This window comes from Glandiceps talaboti, chromosome 3, assembly GCF_964340395.1.
Source record: "Glandiceps talaboti chromosome 3, keGlaTala1.1, whole genome shotgun sequence".
In the NCBI taxonomy this organism is placed as follows: domain Eukaryota; kingdom Metazoa; phylum Hemichordata; class Enteropneusta; family Spengelidae; genus Glandiceps; species Glandiceps talaboti.
This window is the reverse complement of record NC_135551.1, coordinates 24734228-24751410: the sequence shown is the minus strand read 5'-3', so window position 1 is coordinate 24751410 and position 17183 is coordinate 24734228. Positions and strand designations below refer to the sequence as shown.

Here is a 17183-nt window from a genome sequence, read left to right as displayed (position 1 = left end):
CCTAATTATTTTCAGTTGTGTCAGGCATTTTAGCGGATATAGTCACTTTTTTGTGAGTATTCTTGAATTGCTACCCTGTGGACTTTTTCATTGGTCCAACCATCCCCATTTCTACCCAGTTGAATGATTTCGTATACTTCATACGATCTCTTCGGTTTTTTCCATACAATCCACCACTCTTCTCGTCTTCCTCCCGTCCAAATTTTGTATAGTGTAAACAACATAACTACAACCCTGACTATGCCATCACATGTTTTGTTATTAACAGCGCGGAGCTGAGAGACCATGGGCTAAAATCAGCGATACTGGTATTACTGGTAAGATGCATGACCGAGCAGAACGTAGACAGGTTGGTAATTAATTTGAAACCCTCGTTTAAAGTTTATTTATTTATTTTATTTATTGTCATGCAACGGCCAGACATCAATCATCACAACCTTCAATCTCAACGAATGGCGACTAGATTTTATCTTCCTTGAAGCGTGTTTGTTATTTATGTTTGTTTGCATTAAAGGATGTTCATAAATGGTGTTTTAGGACCATTTTATAGTTTATTTGTCATGCACATCCGGTTTGTTCATACATAAATTGTAAAAAAAAAATGTGTCAACTTTCGACAGAACTACAGTTCATCACAACACACCACTATTAACTATGGTTTTTTTTCATTACTTTTTCATAGGAACCGTTCAGAGCCAGAAACGATCCATATCATCGTCGCCTTACAGAGAATAAAGATCACTGGGGTGAATTAAAGAAAGAGAATCAACAAATTGACAGGCGTGGTGATAGTCCTGGCTATTCACATGATGCTGAAGTAAGTAATTATGGTTATAATTTTAAGTCTTTGCCGTAACATGCCGTTAAAATGATCCGTTAATCAATACCAAGGCTACAAATCGCTACATTCTGTTACTCACACACCATAAGAGGGAAGTTACACTGGCAACAATTTTGTTAAAACGAATCATGTTCGTCCTGTCTAGTAAAATTATCACCAGGTTTTGGTTTTGCAGATTGTTGTTCAATTATACATTTTCACGATTAATATGCAATCACGTAGAAGTATCATATTTTCTTTTTTTTAAACAGTTATTTCATTCTTTTTCACAGATTTTAACAATCAGATAGCGATAACGTAACAAAGAATTTAGATTAAATAACAACACCCAAACGAGATATGAACTGATATTTCACCATAATCCCATAGTTCTTTTATAAGTATTTTTGAATACTTATCATATACTAATTCGAACCATTTTGTGTGTTTATGTGTGTTAGGTACCATCCAGAGACAAATCAGTCAGGAATAGGTTCCCTGATGAACGAAAGGCCAATACAGCACAATCAGTCGAACAGGAAAACACTGTAAATAAACATGGTTACATAGCTAGGGATCAAGAAAGGAAAGGTGTAAGTACACATTGTCGTCTAAAGTTACTTCATAACATTTTCCGAACGTTATGCAACATTTATTATAGTGTTTCAAATTGTATGCATCATACAGCAAACATATTGATAATGAGTATAGTACCTGTGAATGTGTGACGTGGTAAACCGTATATGCAAATAACCTTATTTGGCTAGATCTAACCAAATGTGTTGCATATAGTTTTAAATTAAGGGACAAGATCCTAAGAAACCTTTAGTTCAGATTATGTGATGTGTATTTCGTTTATAACTCTCTCGTCGATTGTTTTCTGTATCTTTATTTCCATATTGTACGACGGGGCTGGTGGCCTAATGTACTGAATAAACGCAGCCAATTGCAATAACTGTATTTGCACAATTTGGATCATCACCATAAATAACAATTCTGAATTGTATAGTGCATTACCACACTATCTATATATTTTTCTCAAATAGGCACTCTCCCAAAATGGTCGTCTTTCAAACCAGCCTCAACGAAAAGAGCATGAATACCCCGGACATCCTGTTGGTGACAACAAGCATGCTAGTAGACACGGCAACAACCCTAGATATCCAGGCAGCAAAGATGTGAGTAAATTTGTAAAATTTATATAAAATAGTTTTTTGACAGGGATAATTGAAAAATGTCTGCTATTCTCTCTCATAATCGATAGCATTCCAAATCACTGTGGTCCCTCCTTTGCCTGCCCTGCCAATCAATTTAGACTCATCTTTCAATGACGTAGGGGCCATGCGTTGTTTGAGTGTGAGGTTACTTTTAATATCGCATGCTATATGACTTCTGATCATTCCGTATTTGTGATATCATTCGAGAGCATCATTGCGATTTTGAGGTGGATTGCGATCAGAACGGAGAGAGTGATGGTGGGAGATTCATCGGTTCTGATTCTCCGTCAAAAAGGATTCTTTCCGGCTAAGTATGATGTAACTGTCTTGTCAAGTAATTCTCGTGCATTCTTTCTATCTAAGTATGACGTAATTGTCTCATCAAGTAATTCTCGTGCATGGTCATAGCGTGGTGGTATAGGGTAGAATGATAATGGAAGTTGGAAGAGAGACGTTGTTGGGAGTTAAGGTATATATGGTCATGTGAGATGCCCATAATGTGAATTTACAAATAAATAGCTATAGCGTAAACAACAATTCTGAATTGTATAGGGCATAACCACGCTATCTATATATTTTCCACAAATAGACACTCTCCCAAAATGGTCGTCTTTCAAACCAGCCTCATCTAAAAGAGCATGAATATCCCGGACGTCCTGTTGGTGACAACAAGCATGCTAGTAGACACGGCAACAACCCCAGATATACAAGCAGCAAAGATGTGAGTAAATTTGTAAAATTTATATAAAATAGTTTTTTTGACAGGGATAAATGAAAAATGTCTGCCTATAGCTATTGCGCTATTTATTTGAAAATTCATATTATGGGCAAGTAAAGTATAACCTTCCCTTACAAGAGGTAAAAATGGACGTCAAAATATTGATCGTTGCCAAATCCATTTCATGGTAAAATATGTAACCGGGTCTATATAAAAAAAAAATTTCAATTGCCATAGAGATGAAAACATTATTTTAAATTTTTGATTAATAAATAGTGCGAAACAACATAATCAAAGTCCAAATTTGTTACGCAATAAATTGCGAAAAGCTGAAAGAAATTGTAAAAGCTTTACTATCGTACTTACAAGAAGTGAATGTAAAAAAATATATGAACACAATTAACTAATATCTTATAATCTCAAGTAAACACGATAAAGTAATGATGTTTCAATATATAGGGAAGCAACAGGTGAGTGTCAAGATTGGACGTGATGTAGTGATTAGTATCGTTTAGAAAGACAAACATTTTACACTATTTGTTAGGTTTAGTATTTGCAATTTATTGAGATACAAATATGGATTTCGTCTACGTTTTTCCATATTGTTTTTATTGTTTTTCAGGATAATTTGTCACTATAAAGTTATTTTAATCATTACAATTATAAAATAAATATACATCTGCCATAAATCACTTTAAACTCTTTTGAATGAAATGTTTTTATTCGCGTCTATTTTAAAGGATATTTTAAAGGATAAAGAGGGGACTATTGAAAAGAGAGAAGCTTACGGTAAGAGTTGTTTTGATTGTCAGTCACGTAAAGTTTCTTGTAATGGGCGACCATGGACATAAAATATTTTTGTCATGTTTTCTAACAGATCTAGTATATGTGCGTTAACTATTGTCCTCAGATATGTATATAAAAGTGTTTGCTAATTGGGTATTGTTGACCTTTACCCAGTTGTCAAAAATTCATATGTGATTACGTTGATTTCAAAAGTATCTGTATTGTCAGCAGTTGTATATTCACTACTAACAACGTAACAAAAATCTAATTATTAGGGGTTACAGAGTGTGCGATATTATTTTTCTGTATGGCGCTATTTAATCTAATAGGTAATAGATATGGAACAATTGCCAAAATGAAATCATGGTTTCTATAGCAACATTAACTATTGTATACTTTAGAATGTAATGAGTGTGTGACGTTTATATGTCATTTTTTACTCAGATGTCCATTGTACACAGAACTACGTGCCCGATTCATTAAAATATACTATTGGAAAAAAAACATATGTTTTCAAACTCGTACAATTAGTTTCTACGAAAAGCGTTATAAGCGACTTTGTAATCTGGGTAAAAGGGGAAGGGATTTACATTCTACCCATACATAACATATTCCTTTAAACAATTCCTTCTCCACTACATTGTATTTATCATCCACCACTAATTTTCCTTTGTGATGTATCGTTTTGCTTTTTGCGTATTGAACTGATGACAGAAATTGCTCAAGGGTAATAAAGAATTGATTGAATATACTCTTACCTACAATATGCAGTTTATCTGTATCTGTTGTTTTTTCAACTAAAGTGGCATAGCTCTATGTATATTTGTCCACCACAGATTGCCCTGACTACTTTGCCATATACGGAGACACTCCGTATATTTGTGACGATGGTCTATGCATTGGGAATTGGCAGGAATGCGATGGCGTATATGACTGTTACGATAAATCGGACGAAATCAATTGTGGCAAGTAACAAACAATATGATGATTAAAAAACAACAACACTATATGACGTATTTCAGTGTGGGGAACATGTACAATGGCATGCTGCCTGTTTTTCTGTTTGTTTTTCTGTTTGTTTGTTTGTTTGTTTGTTTGTTTGTTTGTTTGTTTGTTTGGTTGTTTGTTTGTTTGTTTGTTTGTTTGGTTGTTTGTCTGTCTGTCTGTCTGTCTGTCTGTCTATCTATCTGTCTGTCTGTCTGTCTGTCTGTCTGTCTGTCTGGTCTGTCAGCCTGTCAGTCAGTCAGTCAGTCAGTCAGTCTGTCTGTCTGTCTGTCTGTCTGTCTGTCTGTCAGTCGTATGTCATTCCGTCTCTGCAAAATTCAAGCTGTTTAGTACTAAATGTATACATCATGGGGTTACTACCAATTGAAAGGGCCCAACTCACTTTTAAAAAATCTAGTTTTGCCCATGTGTGATATCTGATTTCAGAAAAGGTCAACCATTATTCTGAAATATAACTGTAAAAACATGAATTACAGTTGGCTCATAATCAAAAGGGCTGAGGGGTTTCTTGTTATTTTTTTTAAAAAGACACAGTTTGTTAAAGCCCCGATGACATTTTTCGATAGCTTGTTGTTTATTCTCTTATCTCACCAAAATATGTTATGGGCGAAGACATATAATTCGGAGAGAAAGTGTGATTTAAATTGAATTAGGATCATAAGGAAATTGTTCCGAAATAGTTTGTGCCTTTGTCTCTCTCTCTCTCTCTCTCTCTCTCTCTCTCTCTCTCTCTCTCTCTCTCTCTCTCTCTCTCTCTCTCTCTCTCTCTCTCTCTCTCTCTCTCTCTCTCTCTCTCGCTCGCTCGCTCGCTCGCTCGCTCTCTCTCTCTCTCTCTCTCTCTCTCTCTCTCTCTCTCTCTCTCTCTCTCTCTCTCTCTCTCTCTCTCTCTCTCTCTCTCTCTCTCCCTTGAAATTTACTACTAGCGATTGTATTACATGCTTAGTACTTGGAACAACCATCCTAATGAAATAAAATATTTCGCACACTTAGAAACCTGTGATGGAGACGGTGATTTCCTATGTGATAATGGTATTTGTACAAGCCGACAAAACCTATGCAATGGCTGGACTGATTGCGGTGATTGGAGCGACGAGAAATTGTGTGGTAAGTCAATATGATTATAACATAAATCCTACCTTCAGTTGACAGGAAAATGTTTCATTTTATTCCACTCTATTTATTTTTTTATTTATAGATATGTGTATCATTTATTTCCATATCGGTCAATGGATAAAGGGGATTTTTATCATACATTCCCAGTACGTTTCTCATTGTGTTTTGACCATATATGACGTGAAGTATGACTTGCGCCACTACATATTAAAGCATTCAAGACTGACATATTACAATTTTATCCTGTAATTATAATTAATACTTCAGTTTCTTTTCTCTCTGTTTGTTTATTTGCAATCTTGAATTCATTCATATCATGAAGTTTCACATTATAATCTTAATGTGTATGTTATCATTAAATTATGACACACCTTTTAAAGAAAACAAAACCACAGACTACAACTAAAACTGAACCTTATTGAGTTATTTTTCTTTTAATTATCAGGCAATCCATGATCTAAATTGTTTCAATTCTTTGTTTCGCTATTTTTATTTTTACCACAGACTGTACTCTTCCTGATACTTCGTACTGTGGTTGGAACAACAACAACTACTACTACTACTATGATGCAACTCAATGTATACACAATACCATGATCTGTGATGGCTACAATCACTGTGGCTATGATGAATTATTTTGTGGTAGGTTTCCGTAATCACAATACTTATGCCATAATAGTTCTTCTACAGTCTATTTCAAAATACTGTTCAGCTTTTCTGTTTGCTACCACCATGCAGAAACCAACAAGAAACTGCATATCCATACTTCAATAGCAAGATCACATTTTTTGCTGCGTTTGGTCTAAATGAAATAAACTATTTAACTATATTGCAACTCCATGCAGACATTCGGGCGGCAATGATTTTCATAGTCTCAAAAACCCGATGAAAGTCGCGTAAATGTCCTTTGCGGTGTTTATTTGATGTCTGTATGGTGGCACATGTAGTTCCTTTCACTTAGACAAAAATGTAGCAAGACACTATAAAGTGTAGCAATTCTAGTTCCTTATTGTTTTCTGCGTGGTTGTATCAAACAGAAAAGCAACACTACTGCCACGGTATTGTGAAATTTATTGTAATATAATATGTATATAAAATTAAAATATATTGGAATGCTGACAACTGAATGAAAGTTAGATGCCCTTTTTCGTTGACATCACGGATTCTTACTCTGTTCTCAATCATTATCTGGTCACATGCAACATTTGGTCAGTTTGGTGTTCGATAATCAATGGAAAATGACCACTTTCTGAACTGGGAAGTGATGGGGCCCGAGGATGAGGTGTAGAGAGGTAACACGGATATTTGCATACACAAGTGTCCTTTCTTGAATGTTTTGGTTTAATCACAGTGCGATTAAGACAATCTTTAAGGTCAATGATTGCTTGTCACAAAGTTTCAGAAAATTTTCAATCTTTGGTAAGCTTACCATTTCACCTGTCAAACCGAAATGATTTTTTTTTCAAACGTTATTTGTTTTCTTCTAATTAATTACAGGTGACCGTTGTCCAGGATTTACGTGCAGTAATGGCCGCTGTATTTCACTAGAATATGTTTGCGATAATAGTCCAAACTGCGGGAATGACTTTTGGGGTGTGTCCGATATGAGTGACGAAATAGGTTGTGGTAAGATAGTCATAAAACATACAGATCTGGTAAACTACCATAATATCCATAGAAACTGGGTCCCACATCATATTGACATATTTTATCGGCAATAACAGGCACATGTTTGTCAACAAATGAAGTTGTTTTAGTTCTTAAGGCCAACACTGACTTAATTTGATTGCGAAGATAAGATAATGTACATCATTATGGGTCTTATTGATCCTTTACGTTAAAAAAGTCCTAAAACGATTGGCGGGCAGGCTGTTTATGGATCATACTTCCATAAATTACGATAATCCATATTATCTCTGAAAGACACCGATTTACGATTTCAGATTGCGAGCGGCCTATGTATATGTGCCAAAATGGGCCATGCATCTATGATTACCAAGTTTGTGACGGTTACAACAATTGCGGAGATTGGAGTGATGAAAATAACAACTTCGAAGGCAACATTTGTGGTATGTAATATATAAGATATGCTTGTGGAAAAAAGTGTTGATAATGTCAAGAGCAAATATCAACCAACATATATCAGAAACAATTTTGTTTTCGTAAGGAGCACACTGGGTGGTTTTGCTGGCGTGTGTATGTATGTCTGTCCGTCCCGGTGAATACACAATGACTTATAAGAAGTCAAATAAGAAATAACGTAATTAGATACATATCTTTGTTACAGTTACCACAAGAGTTGATTAGCTTTTCAGGACCCATGCACTAACTAGCAAGACATATCGAAACGTCGCATTTGCTTCCAATTTACATTTCCAAAGTAACTACATTGTACTGCAATATTGATTCTTCGAACCATTAACAATATATTATCCATAGATCAGCAGAACATTTGGATGTTTCAAAGTGTTGCACTGGCAACACTTGCTTAATAATTTTAGATTGTTTGAGAGGAGTGCCTTTTATACTACATTGTTATTCTTTGTTTTTACTATTGTATGTATGTATGTATGTATGTATGTATGTATGTATGTATGTATGTATGTATGTATGTAAGTACAACACCTAAATTATAAAAAAAATACTACATATCTCAACAGCAAACCTATTTGTATAAAAGAAATTCTCAACTCAAGCAATATTTGTACAATAGGGATCATTATTCATCATTAACATTACCTGTCGCTCCTGCTCTGTCAGACTTGCAGTTTTGAGAGGTGTCTTGCATTACGTCAAGTGTGACTTATAGTGATAGGTTTAGCTTAAATATCCAGCTTGTTATTATTTCATTATCTGGGAAATATTGATACTCATTAAATACATTTGTGACGACGGTCTATGCATTGGGAATTGGCAGGAATACGATGGCATATGACTGTTATGATAAATCCGACGAAATATATTGTGGCAAGTAACAAACAATATGTTTTAAATATTGATAATTATTAAATACAAATATATATATGATGATGACATCATTATTTCAAAACCACTATCTGACCCTTTCACCGTAGCAATTGACTCAGAATCATTTTATAAATAGAAACAACAATAATAGTCAGTTTTATGATTTTGACATCATTATTTACTAAATTTGTTTTAAACTGTATATAGCTGTTGTGACAGTCTGCACTGATGTAATACTTTCATAAAAGGATGTCAAATTAACACAAATATGATGGAAATCCATGTGTATGATATTAATATGTAATGATTAATTTTACAGGATATGGTAACTGTAGTGATGCTTTCCAATGTGACAGTGGTCAGTGTGTGTGGGATGGGGCAGAATGTGATGGTTATGCTGATTGTGAAGATAAAAGTGATGAAAAGTATTGTCCAGGTATATACTTCGAATATACCATTTTAACTGTAGTTGCATTGGTTGTATATAACTGCAGCTATATAACTGTATTCGAATTCAACAATGTGTATGAATACGAAAAAAGTAATAACGATCTTTGATTGCATAAATCTATAAATCACGATACTTTATTTTATTTTATTTTACATTAATAAACAACAGATTGCATAGGCTTCCAATGTGAAAATGGAGTTTGTATTGAACATTGGGAAGTGTGCGACAACAGATTTGACTGTGGAGGAGGTGATGCATCAGATGAAGCATCTTGTGAAAGTAAGAAATACTTACAAAATTCAGGACGATAGAGAAACAATGCACCTAGATCCATGATATGCTCATAATTTGAAAACCATGATACAAGTATTATATTTTTAAACATGAATTACAGATATAATGATGACTTATTTCAGTTATTTTATTTATATCTTTATTTCTGGAACAAGCCCACATAACAACAAAAACGACACCAACAAGTACACACAATACAAAAATACAAGGACTAAATAATATACAACTTTTTCAAAACTCGACGAAGATTTTTCAGCCCAAAGCTTACTTTCTCTAATGACAACCGAAGATAACGCGGTTGTAATCAAGGTATCGTGACTGTTATTTATCCTCAAGTAAACTCCCGAGCGTGCCATGTGTTATTAACTCGCAAAAGCCGCTGTAAATAAAGGTTTTAGAGATACACGCAAGCCGCGGCCGCTCAATCTCAAGTAAAGCAACCCATACCTAATTTAAGGAACTCAGAGCAAAGATGAGCACAGTACTCCAAAGAACAATATTCTTTAAAATATCATTACAAATAAGAGAATTATCATTTGCATAAACACTTATCATCTGGCCATTAATACGACTTTGACAGTTAACAAGTGCACTCCATTTGACCAAGGATATCATATCTCTCTAACGTCTACGTCTTCACCAAGAATCTGTGTTAGGACATATTTTATTTCCTAACCTGATATTGACAATGCAGTAAAGACATTCATACTGAAGTTTGCTGATGACACTAAACTCTGTAGTGTTCTTAATTCCTTGGCTAATAAAGACAGTCTCCAAAATGACTAGTTCAATTCAAGATATATGTTAATCCGCAGATTAGCAAGTGTCATTTAATATAGACAAGTGTAAATCACATTGCTTTGGCAAAACCATCCTATAAATATACAATGAATGCTAAACTTTTGAATGTGTGTCAAAGTGTAAAAGGATTTAGGCGTTTTAATCCATGATTCACCAAAGCATAGTTATCAGTGTGTATCAGAGCAAAGACAACCAACTTGGCATTTGATCTCATAAGATCGAAGGAAGAGTTAATAAAATGTTGATATCAGAACTGCAGCACTTGTTTACAATGAATTATCAAAAGGAGCTACACCATAAGACAGAACTTAGCATGGTGAAGTATATGCAGACAAATGGTTCAACCATATCGAGTACAGCTGAACATGAGGCCAGAACGTGTTCTGGTAAGTCACTGCTGTGAGATACCGTCTGCTGAGTGAATAATTGTGTTCATTCCACTTGCTAAATCTACCGTCAGATTGGATATTAAGAAGTATTTATTCACTCAGCTGACTGTATCTCACTGCAATGACTTAACAGAATACATTCTAGCCAAGACAGTTGTTGACTTTAAAATTAGACTTGACCAGCATATGAACAAAAAGAGGGATTATCTAAGACTAAGAGGGATTATCTAGGATTAAGATGGATGCTCTACGATATTTAGATGATTGCAAACCCTTCTCTTTTTATATGGTTTCTTTGAGTTTGCGTTTCCACCAGTCCTGTTCACTTGCTACAAATATGCGAATATATATTACAAATGGCAACACTGTGGCCGAGGTGTTAAATCAATATTCCAATTCAATATCGTCTGATTTTCATGCCCTTTCAAGATATTCTTTTCCCAACAAGTTTGAATCAATTTTAGGATTTTTAAGGTAAATGTGTACGGTCGAGTATCTATCTATCTATCTATCTATCTATCTATCTATCTATCTATCTATCTATCTATCTATCTATCTATCTATCTATCTATCTATCTATCTATCTATCTATCTATATATATATATATATATATATATATATATATATATATATATATATATATATATATATATATATATATATATATATATATATATATATATATATATATATATATATAACTCGGTGAGTATCAATCTGCTAAGACAGTGCTCTATACCGCAGTGGCAGAGCGCAATAGCTTTGGTAGTACTGGAACTCTTTCTCGGTTGTAACTCGGAGTTTCACGCATAGTACGATCATCAGACAGCGTTGTCTGATGATCGCACTATGCGTGAAACTCCGAGTTACAACCAAGAAAGAGTTCCAGTACTACCAAAACTATATATATATATATATATATATATATATATATATATATATATATATATATATATATATATATATATATATATATATATATATATATTCAACTAATTTGATCTTCTATTGCATATTGCAGGCTGTGATGATGGATTTCAATGTGAGAATGGATTGTGTGTAGAGAGATATGAGTTATGTGATGGTACTGATCACTGTGGTGATTTTTCTGATGAAAGAGTCTGCGGTGAGTACGCCTGTCTATAGTTTGTGTTCCTTTTTGTTATGGTCTATCACATCATTAACATAAACTTTGTTTCTGATTGAAATGATAGCTAGATATTTTGCTTATTAGGAATACAAATTTGATGTTCGGGGATAGGGGGGGGGGTGTTGGCAAAAAGTACAAATGATCAGTCCAGAGAGTATGTTGATGTATCATTTTATTAATATTAGCAGTAGAAATAATTTCGTCTCTGTGTTAAATTATGCGAGGCCTTCTTGACATCAGTCAGAGTCACACCTTTCGGTGTCATTTCCATTACAAGAGATTATGTTTGATTGAACAAAGGGGACGTTCTCTTTTTTCCTTGTTTGGGGATTTTATGAATATCCAAGATGGCTGACATACAATGTGACCAATCAAGATCCCGTATGGAACGTAAAAGTATCCCGGCCATAGGTAATATTAAGAAATGTAAGGTCAATCTGTCCAGAATAGAAGATGGTTCTACAATTTACGTTTTTCCCCGGTAAGGCATAATTTATGGCTGGCGTGGGGAGGGGGGTGGGGGTCGTTTGAGGTTCAACTCGACAGTCTATCCGTCAACAAATTATACTCGTATGACATAATACTAACATTAATTTCGTGGGATATATGATGTGATTTGTTACAGATGAAACAGTTCCTTTAAAACTTTAGTACTCTAAGTGATTACTAATACAAGCAAAAATATAAAAGCGGTCCATGATTCAAAACCTTCAAATCATTCAAGAGAAATACTTTCAAAATACGTAGACTAGCTAAGTGAATGTAAAGGCGCAGCCTATGATTTCATCGTTGATTATAGTTTGTTTTACGTTACAGAATGCACTGAAACAAGTTTTGTGTGCAATAATGGTAGATGTGTTGCACAACATGCTGTGTGTGATGGTTATGATCACTGCAGAGATTACAGTGATGAGAGGGACTGTGCAGGTAGGGCTTTGATGATAAGCTTAGCTACGATATGTTTGTTGTTTTTCTATGATAATTTGCTATAGTGGTTAAATTCAATGTAGAGTTGAGACATTCAGGGTAACTCCCATCGTCGTCAAACCACAAGACTTGTTGGAGGTTGGTTTGGGGTGGGTGGGTATGCTCTGGCTTGCGAGAATGACATAACCAATACGCATGTAGTAAATATCGATTTATATCAAAATATCGGATTCCAATTATGGGGTGAATGTGCATCGCGTATCGACAAGAGGATAGTTAGCACCTGTCGTATTTTGATGTAAAAGCTAACTTTTGGAATAATATTGAAGACAACGTCTCCATGTTAGTGAGTGTTTCTACATTGTGTGACCTGGTGTGTTTTTCATTACCTTACATTCGTATGCTACAATGTACCTTGAATGAGCCATATAATTGCGCTAAACCCAAATGTAATGATTACTAGGCTTGAATCTATGAAGCGCAGCAATAGGAAGTACAACTGGGTTACACCATGTAAAGTGGCCATATGGATGACAAATGGGTATTTATTTTGGATTTTTAATTCATAAAACAACTTTACTGTTTTCCTTCACAAGAATGTGAAACATATACCAAATCCTTGTTTCTAACTCAATAATTACAAACAGGACTTTGGTATATGTTGTTTAACTTTCTCTTTTCAAGGAAAAATTATAGTAAAGCTGTTTTAAACATACAAATCCTAAAATAAATACCCATTTGTCATCCATATGACCACTTTCGTAGGCTTGAAAGCATAATCTACAGCATTCATTATATTTGTAACAGTGATTTATTGACCCATTCTACCATTTAAAGAATGTCAGGGAGAAGAATTCCGGTGTGACAACGGTATGTGTATTAGTGAATCTAGTAGATGTAACGGCTGGCCAGAGTGTGGTGATTATAGTGATGAAATTAACTGTGGTAAGTGATCTCAGATAACGGGGATATTATGAAAAAATGAACACCGTGATCATTTTAGGTTACTTGACAACAATTTAGCATCTGCACATATTATTTGTACGGCCATCTTGCTTTATTAATATCAAGTTTTATGAAAATTACAACGAGAATAACAGTGTTGTCCATGATCGCTCTAATATACAATCATGCTATGTAAAACAAATGAACAGTAAATATCTCTCCACATGCATTCATTTGTACCTTTAAGAATGTATTCTTAAAACAAGAAAGGGTTAAATTTAGATGTTTCTTAATTACAGAATGTAGTGGTGAATATCACTTTTACTGTAGGAATGGCGTTTGTATAAATTGGTGGGACTACTACTACTATGAACGTTGTTATTTCTATGACTACTACTACTACGACATGTACTTGTATGATGGACTATCCTATTGCATGGATTTTAGTCATCTCATCGGTTGTGACAGTGGTAAGTTATGATTTCTCTTTTAAACCCACCTCATTAATTAGTTTCGTCATGTTCATGACTGGGGAATAGCGCTAAGAGTTTATAATAGGACAACGCAAGGTCATCTTTTGAAATTCAGTCATTTCACATAATACAAAAGAAAACAATTCAGTATCATAGTAATAGGATACCCTAATTTCAGATGACGTAATGTTTGGTGTCCTAACATTAATATTCAAGACATATGCTCCCCCCTCCATTCGATATTTGTAGAATAATTGTGATAAATAGTATTTGATGGAAACGAAAGAACTTGTAAATGTCAATCATAGCCAACATTGCCTATATTATAGACAACATATCTTTGTTACTCTACACGTATGCTACATTGTTGTCTGTCCGATGACGTAATCCTTGTTGTATATTCTGTAGATTGCACAGACGAGTCAGAATTCCTTTGCAATGATGGGACTTGTATTGCCGCATTCTTTCAATGCGATGGACATCAACATTGTTGGGATAACAGTGACGAGGAAAACTGCGGCAAGTATTATGATCCAGTTTACATTCGATTTTTGTTATTCTAGACATGATATCGCAATTTAAGTGATAATGAAATACTAATTTCCTAAAAGTCGTATGGCGAATGCCTTCGCTATATCACTGATGATCTTTCATGAAAACCGTTTAATTAATCTTTTTTGGGTTTTTATTTTCGTACACCTTTTTTGTTAATGTGCCGATAAAATGCAACATTACAAAAACCTCGGATAACTGGTAATGTGTTTACAGTATTTTCACTTGCAAACCGTAATCTTTGAAAGAGATAAGCAACTTCAAGCTTATGATGTAGAATGTATCACATTTGCTAAGATAAAAGAAATAGATCAGGCGTTGTCAGTAGGGTTAGTTGCTGTACTTTAAGAAACGTCATGTGTTGATATGAGTAAGCCACTAAGCTAACACAAAACACAGAAATGGTATGCACACCATTCTAAAAAATGACAAAAATTAAAATTGTGCATTATTTATATTATTTATTTTTCACAGAAGATGGGTCGCGAACTATGTGCTGTTTGACTCCAGACTATGGTAGTTGCTATGGAAATGAAGACATGTGGTACTACGACTGTAACGAAGGAATATGTAGCACGTTTATGTACAGCGGATGTGGTGGTAACGGTAACAGGTTTGACAGCAAGGAAACATGTATCGAAGAGTGTGCAGGTAAGTATCTTCATTAATAATAATGATAATAATTTTTTCATCAAATGATATAAATGCGATGTATATATAAATATTTAATATACGAAATCAATACTAGTTTTACGTCACAATGCTCCGCGTATGATTCCGCGGACTAATAGAAATTCGAACAGGTAGTCAATGTCCCAATTAACCAACACAGTCAGAAACATCAAAGTCGTTTTCAGCAGAGTTAACCATTTCTACTCTTTCGTCGGACATTGCAAATTCGTCTTCTGTATGAACATTTTGTACAAATAAATTACGAAAGTATTTAAACCAGTCATCCAGAGTAATCTTAACGGTTGGAGGACGGGAAGACAAGAGTCTCCAGACGACACACCAGAATTGTTTTGGTTCAGTAGATTTGGAAACTAAAGTAGTTTACATGTCAGTGAAATAAGCCTTACTGGAGAACATATCAAATCTTGTCCAGCACTCTTGAATTCTCGGCGTGTAGTAATATCATTTGTTTTCCGGAAAGATTTCAAAAACTTTTTACAACACAATTCCATTACTTAATTATACGATCAATTTGCTTGATAAAGTGTATTAAACCAGTTAGTACCATACAGATTAACTGAACCAGAATTACCACATCGAGTTCGAGAAATAAGGGAAAAATCGAATAAAATTTTGATGGTGAATTACGATGCCATGATCACTTTAACGACCAAAATTACATTGTGAATTACACTGATAGGTTTTCGTTACCGAGTGTAAATGAAATTATTCGCTATGTAACACTAATGTATTTTAATGTACCTAGCCGACTCGTGCTGCCTTGACCCTGTAAAAGGACCCTGTAACGAAAACCTAACTATGTGGTATTTTGACCCAAGAGACAATGTGTGCAAAGAGTTCATTTATGGTGGCTGTGAAGGAAACGAAAACAAACACTGGAGTAGAGAAGTTTGTGAAAACGACTGTCAAGGTGAGGATTACCATTTCCTATATTTCATCGGTATTATCTAATTTACAATTAGGTTGGCGAACACTTTGAAAAAAGAAATCTCCGCTATAATGTGATTTCGCGTGGGTAGCGGTATTTTTCTACTGGATAGCCATTGGACATTGTCTGTACCAAATTATATGCTTGCATCAAAAAATGAACAATTCTGGCTAAGAGCACTTTTGTCAACTCTACCATAGTATAGAATTGGTGAATATGTGAGTGCAATTTTATTGGTTGTATTTTAGACCTTTTACACATTTACTCAATCATTTAAAAATTTTCTTTGTCATAGCTTTTAACAGAAATATCACATGCGAGGCTGACAGAATGGTTGCTACGATTTCGACCGAGTGGCTAAATGAAATGTTGCCTCATGACAACAGTGGACCAAGTGGATATTATCTAAATAATGAGAATTGCACAGGAAAGGGAGTGTACATAGGTGGAAAGGAGTATTACCAGTTCTCAACTGGTTTACAAGACTGTGGCACCACTTCAATTGTAAGTATAATTTTAATTATATCAGCGAAAGACTAAGCATGAAGTTTACTCTGTAGATGTAGACAACTTGTACGTCAACCTAAAAATGAACCTTTGTTGTATATGTTTTTAGTATTGTTGAAATTGTTGATTGCTGAAAGCACCGAACGGACTTTTTTACTACAGAATGCATCCTGTTGAGTATGTATGTGATGTTAGCCACACAGCATTACAATTGGCAATATTATTCACTCCTTAAATAATTACCAGATCACCAACTTAGCAGGGCATGTTATTATCACATATGGTGATGGGGGACAGCATATGTAAGGTGATGGCAATGGCCATTGACACCCAAGGGTGCAAGCTAGCTGCAATCAACAATAATTATCTAAGCAATGAAATTTTGTGCGTGATGCAAAGGTGTGTGATTAATATGAAAGACATAAGAAACCCAAAAGCGCGCTTCC

At 34.7% G+C, this 17183-nt stretch overlaps 1 protein-coding gene across 1 annotated transcript in view; it reads left to right on the top strand.

Annotated features, from left to right (window-relative positions):
- Positions 1–17183, top strand: part of LOC144433262 (uncharacterized) — a 66190-nt gene that overhangs the window by 45598 nt on the left and 3409 nt on the right. Inside the window, exons 3-23 of the mRNA XM_078121571.1 lie at positions 269–349; positions 683–817; positions 1282–1413; positions 1867–1998; positions 2627–2758; positions 3496–3544; positions 4378–4506; positions 5537–5650; positions 6164–6301; positions 7157–7285; positions 7603–7728; positions 8946–9062; positions 9246–9356; positions 11584–11688; positions 12529–12639; positions 13477–13584; positions 13884–14054; positions 14466–14576; positions 15084–15260; positions 16048–16212; positions 16526–16734. Of these exons, the coding sequence (XP_077977697.1) occupies positions 269–349; positions 683–817; positions 1282–1413; positions 1867–1998; positions 2627–2758; positions 3496–3544; positions 4378–4506; positions 5537–5650; positions 6164–6301; positions 7157–7285; positions 7603–7728; positions 8946–9062; positions 9246–9356; positions 11584–11688; positions 12529–12639; positions 13477–13584; positions 13884–14054; positions 14466–14576; positions 15084–15260; positions 16048–16212; positions 16526–16734 (2682 nt within the window). The remainder of the gene's footprint in view (positions 1–268; positions 350–682; positions 818–1281; positions 1414–1866; positions 1999–2626; positions 2759–3495; positions 3545–4377; positions 4507–5536; positions 5651–6163; positions 6302–7156; positions 7286–7602; positions 7729–8945; positions 9063–9245; positions 9357–11583; positions 11689–12528; positions 12640–13476; positions 13585–13883; positions 14055–14465; positions 14577–15083; positions 15261–16047; positions 16213–16525; positions 16735–17183) is intronic.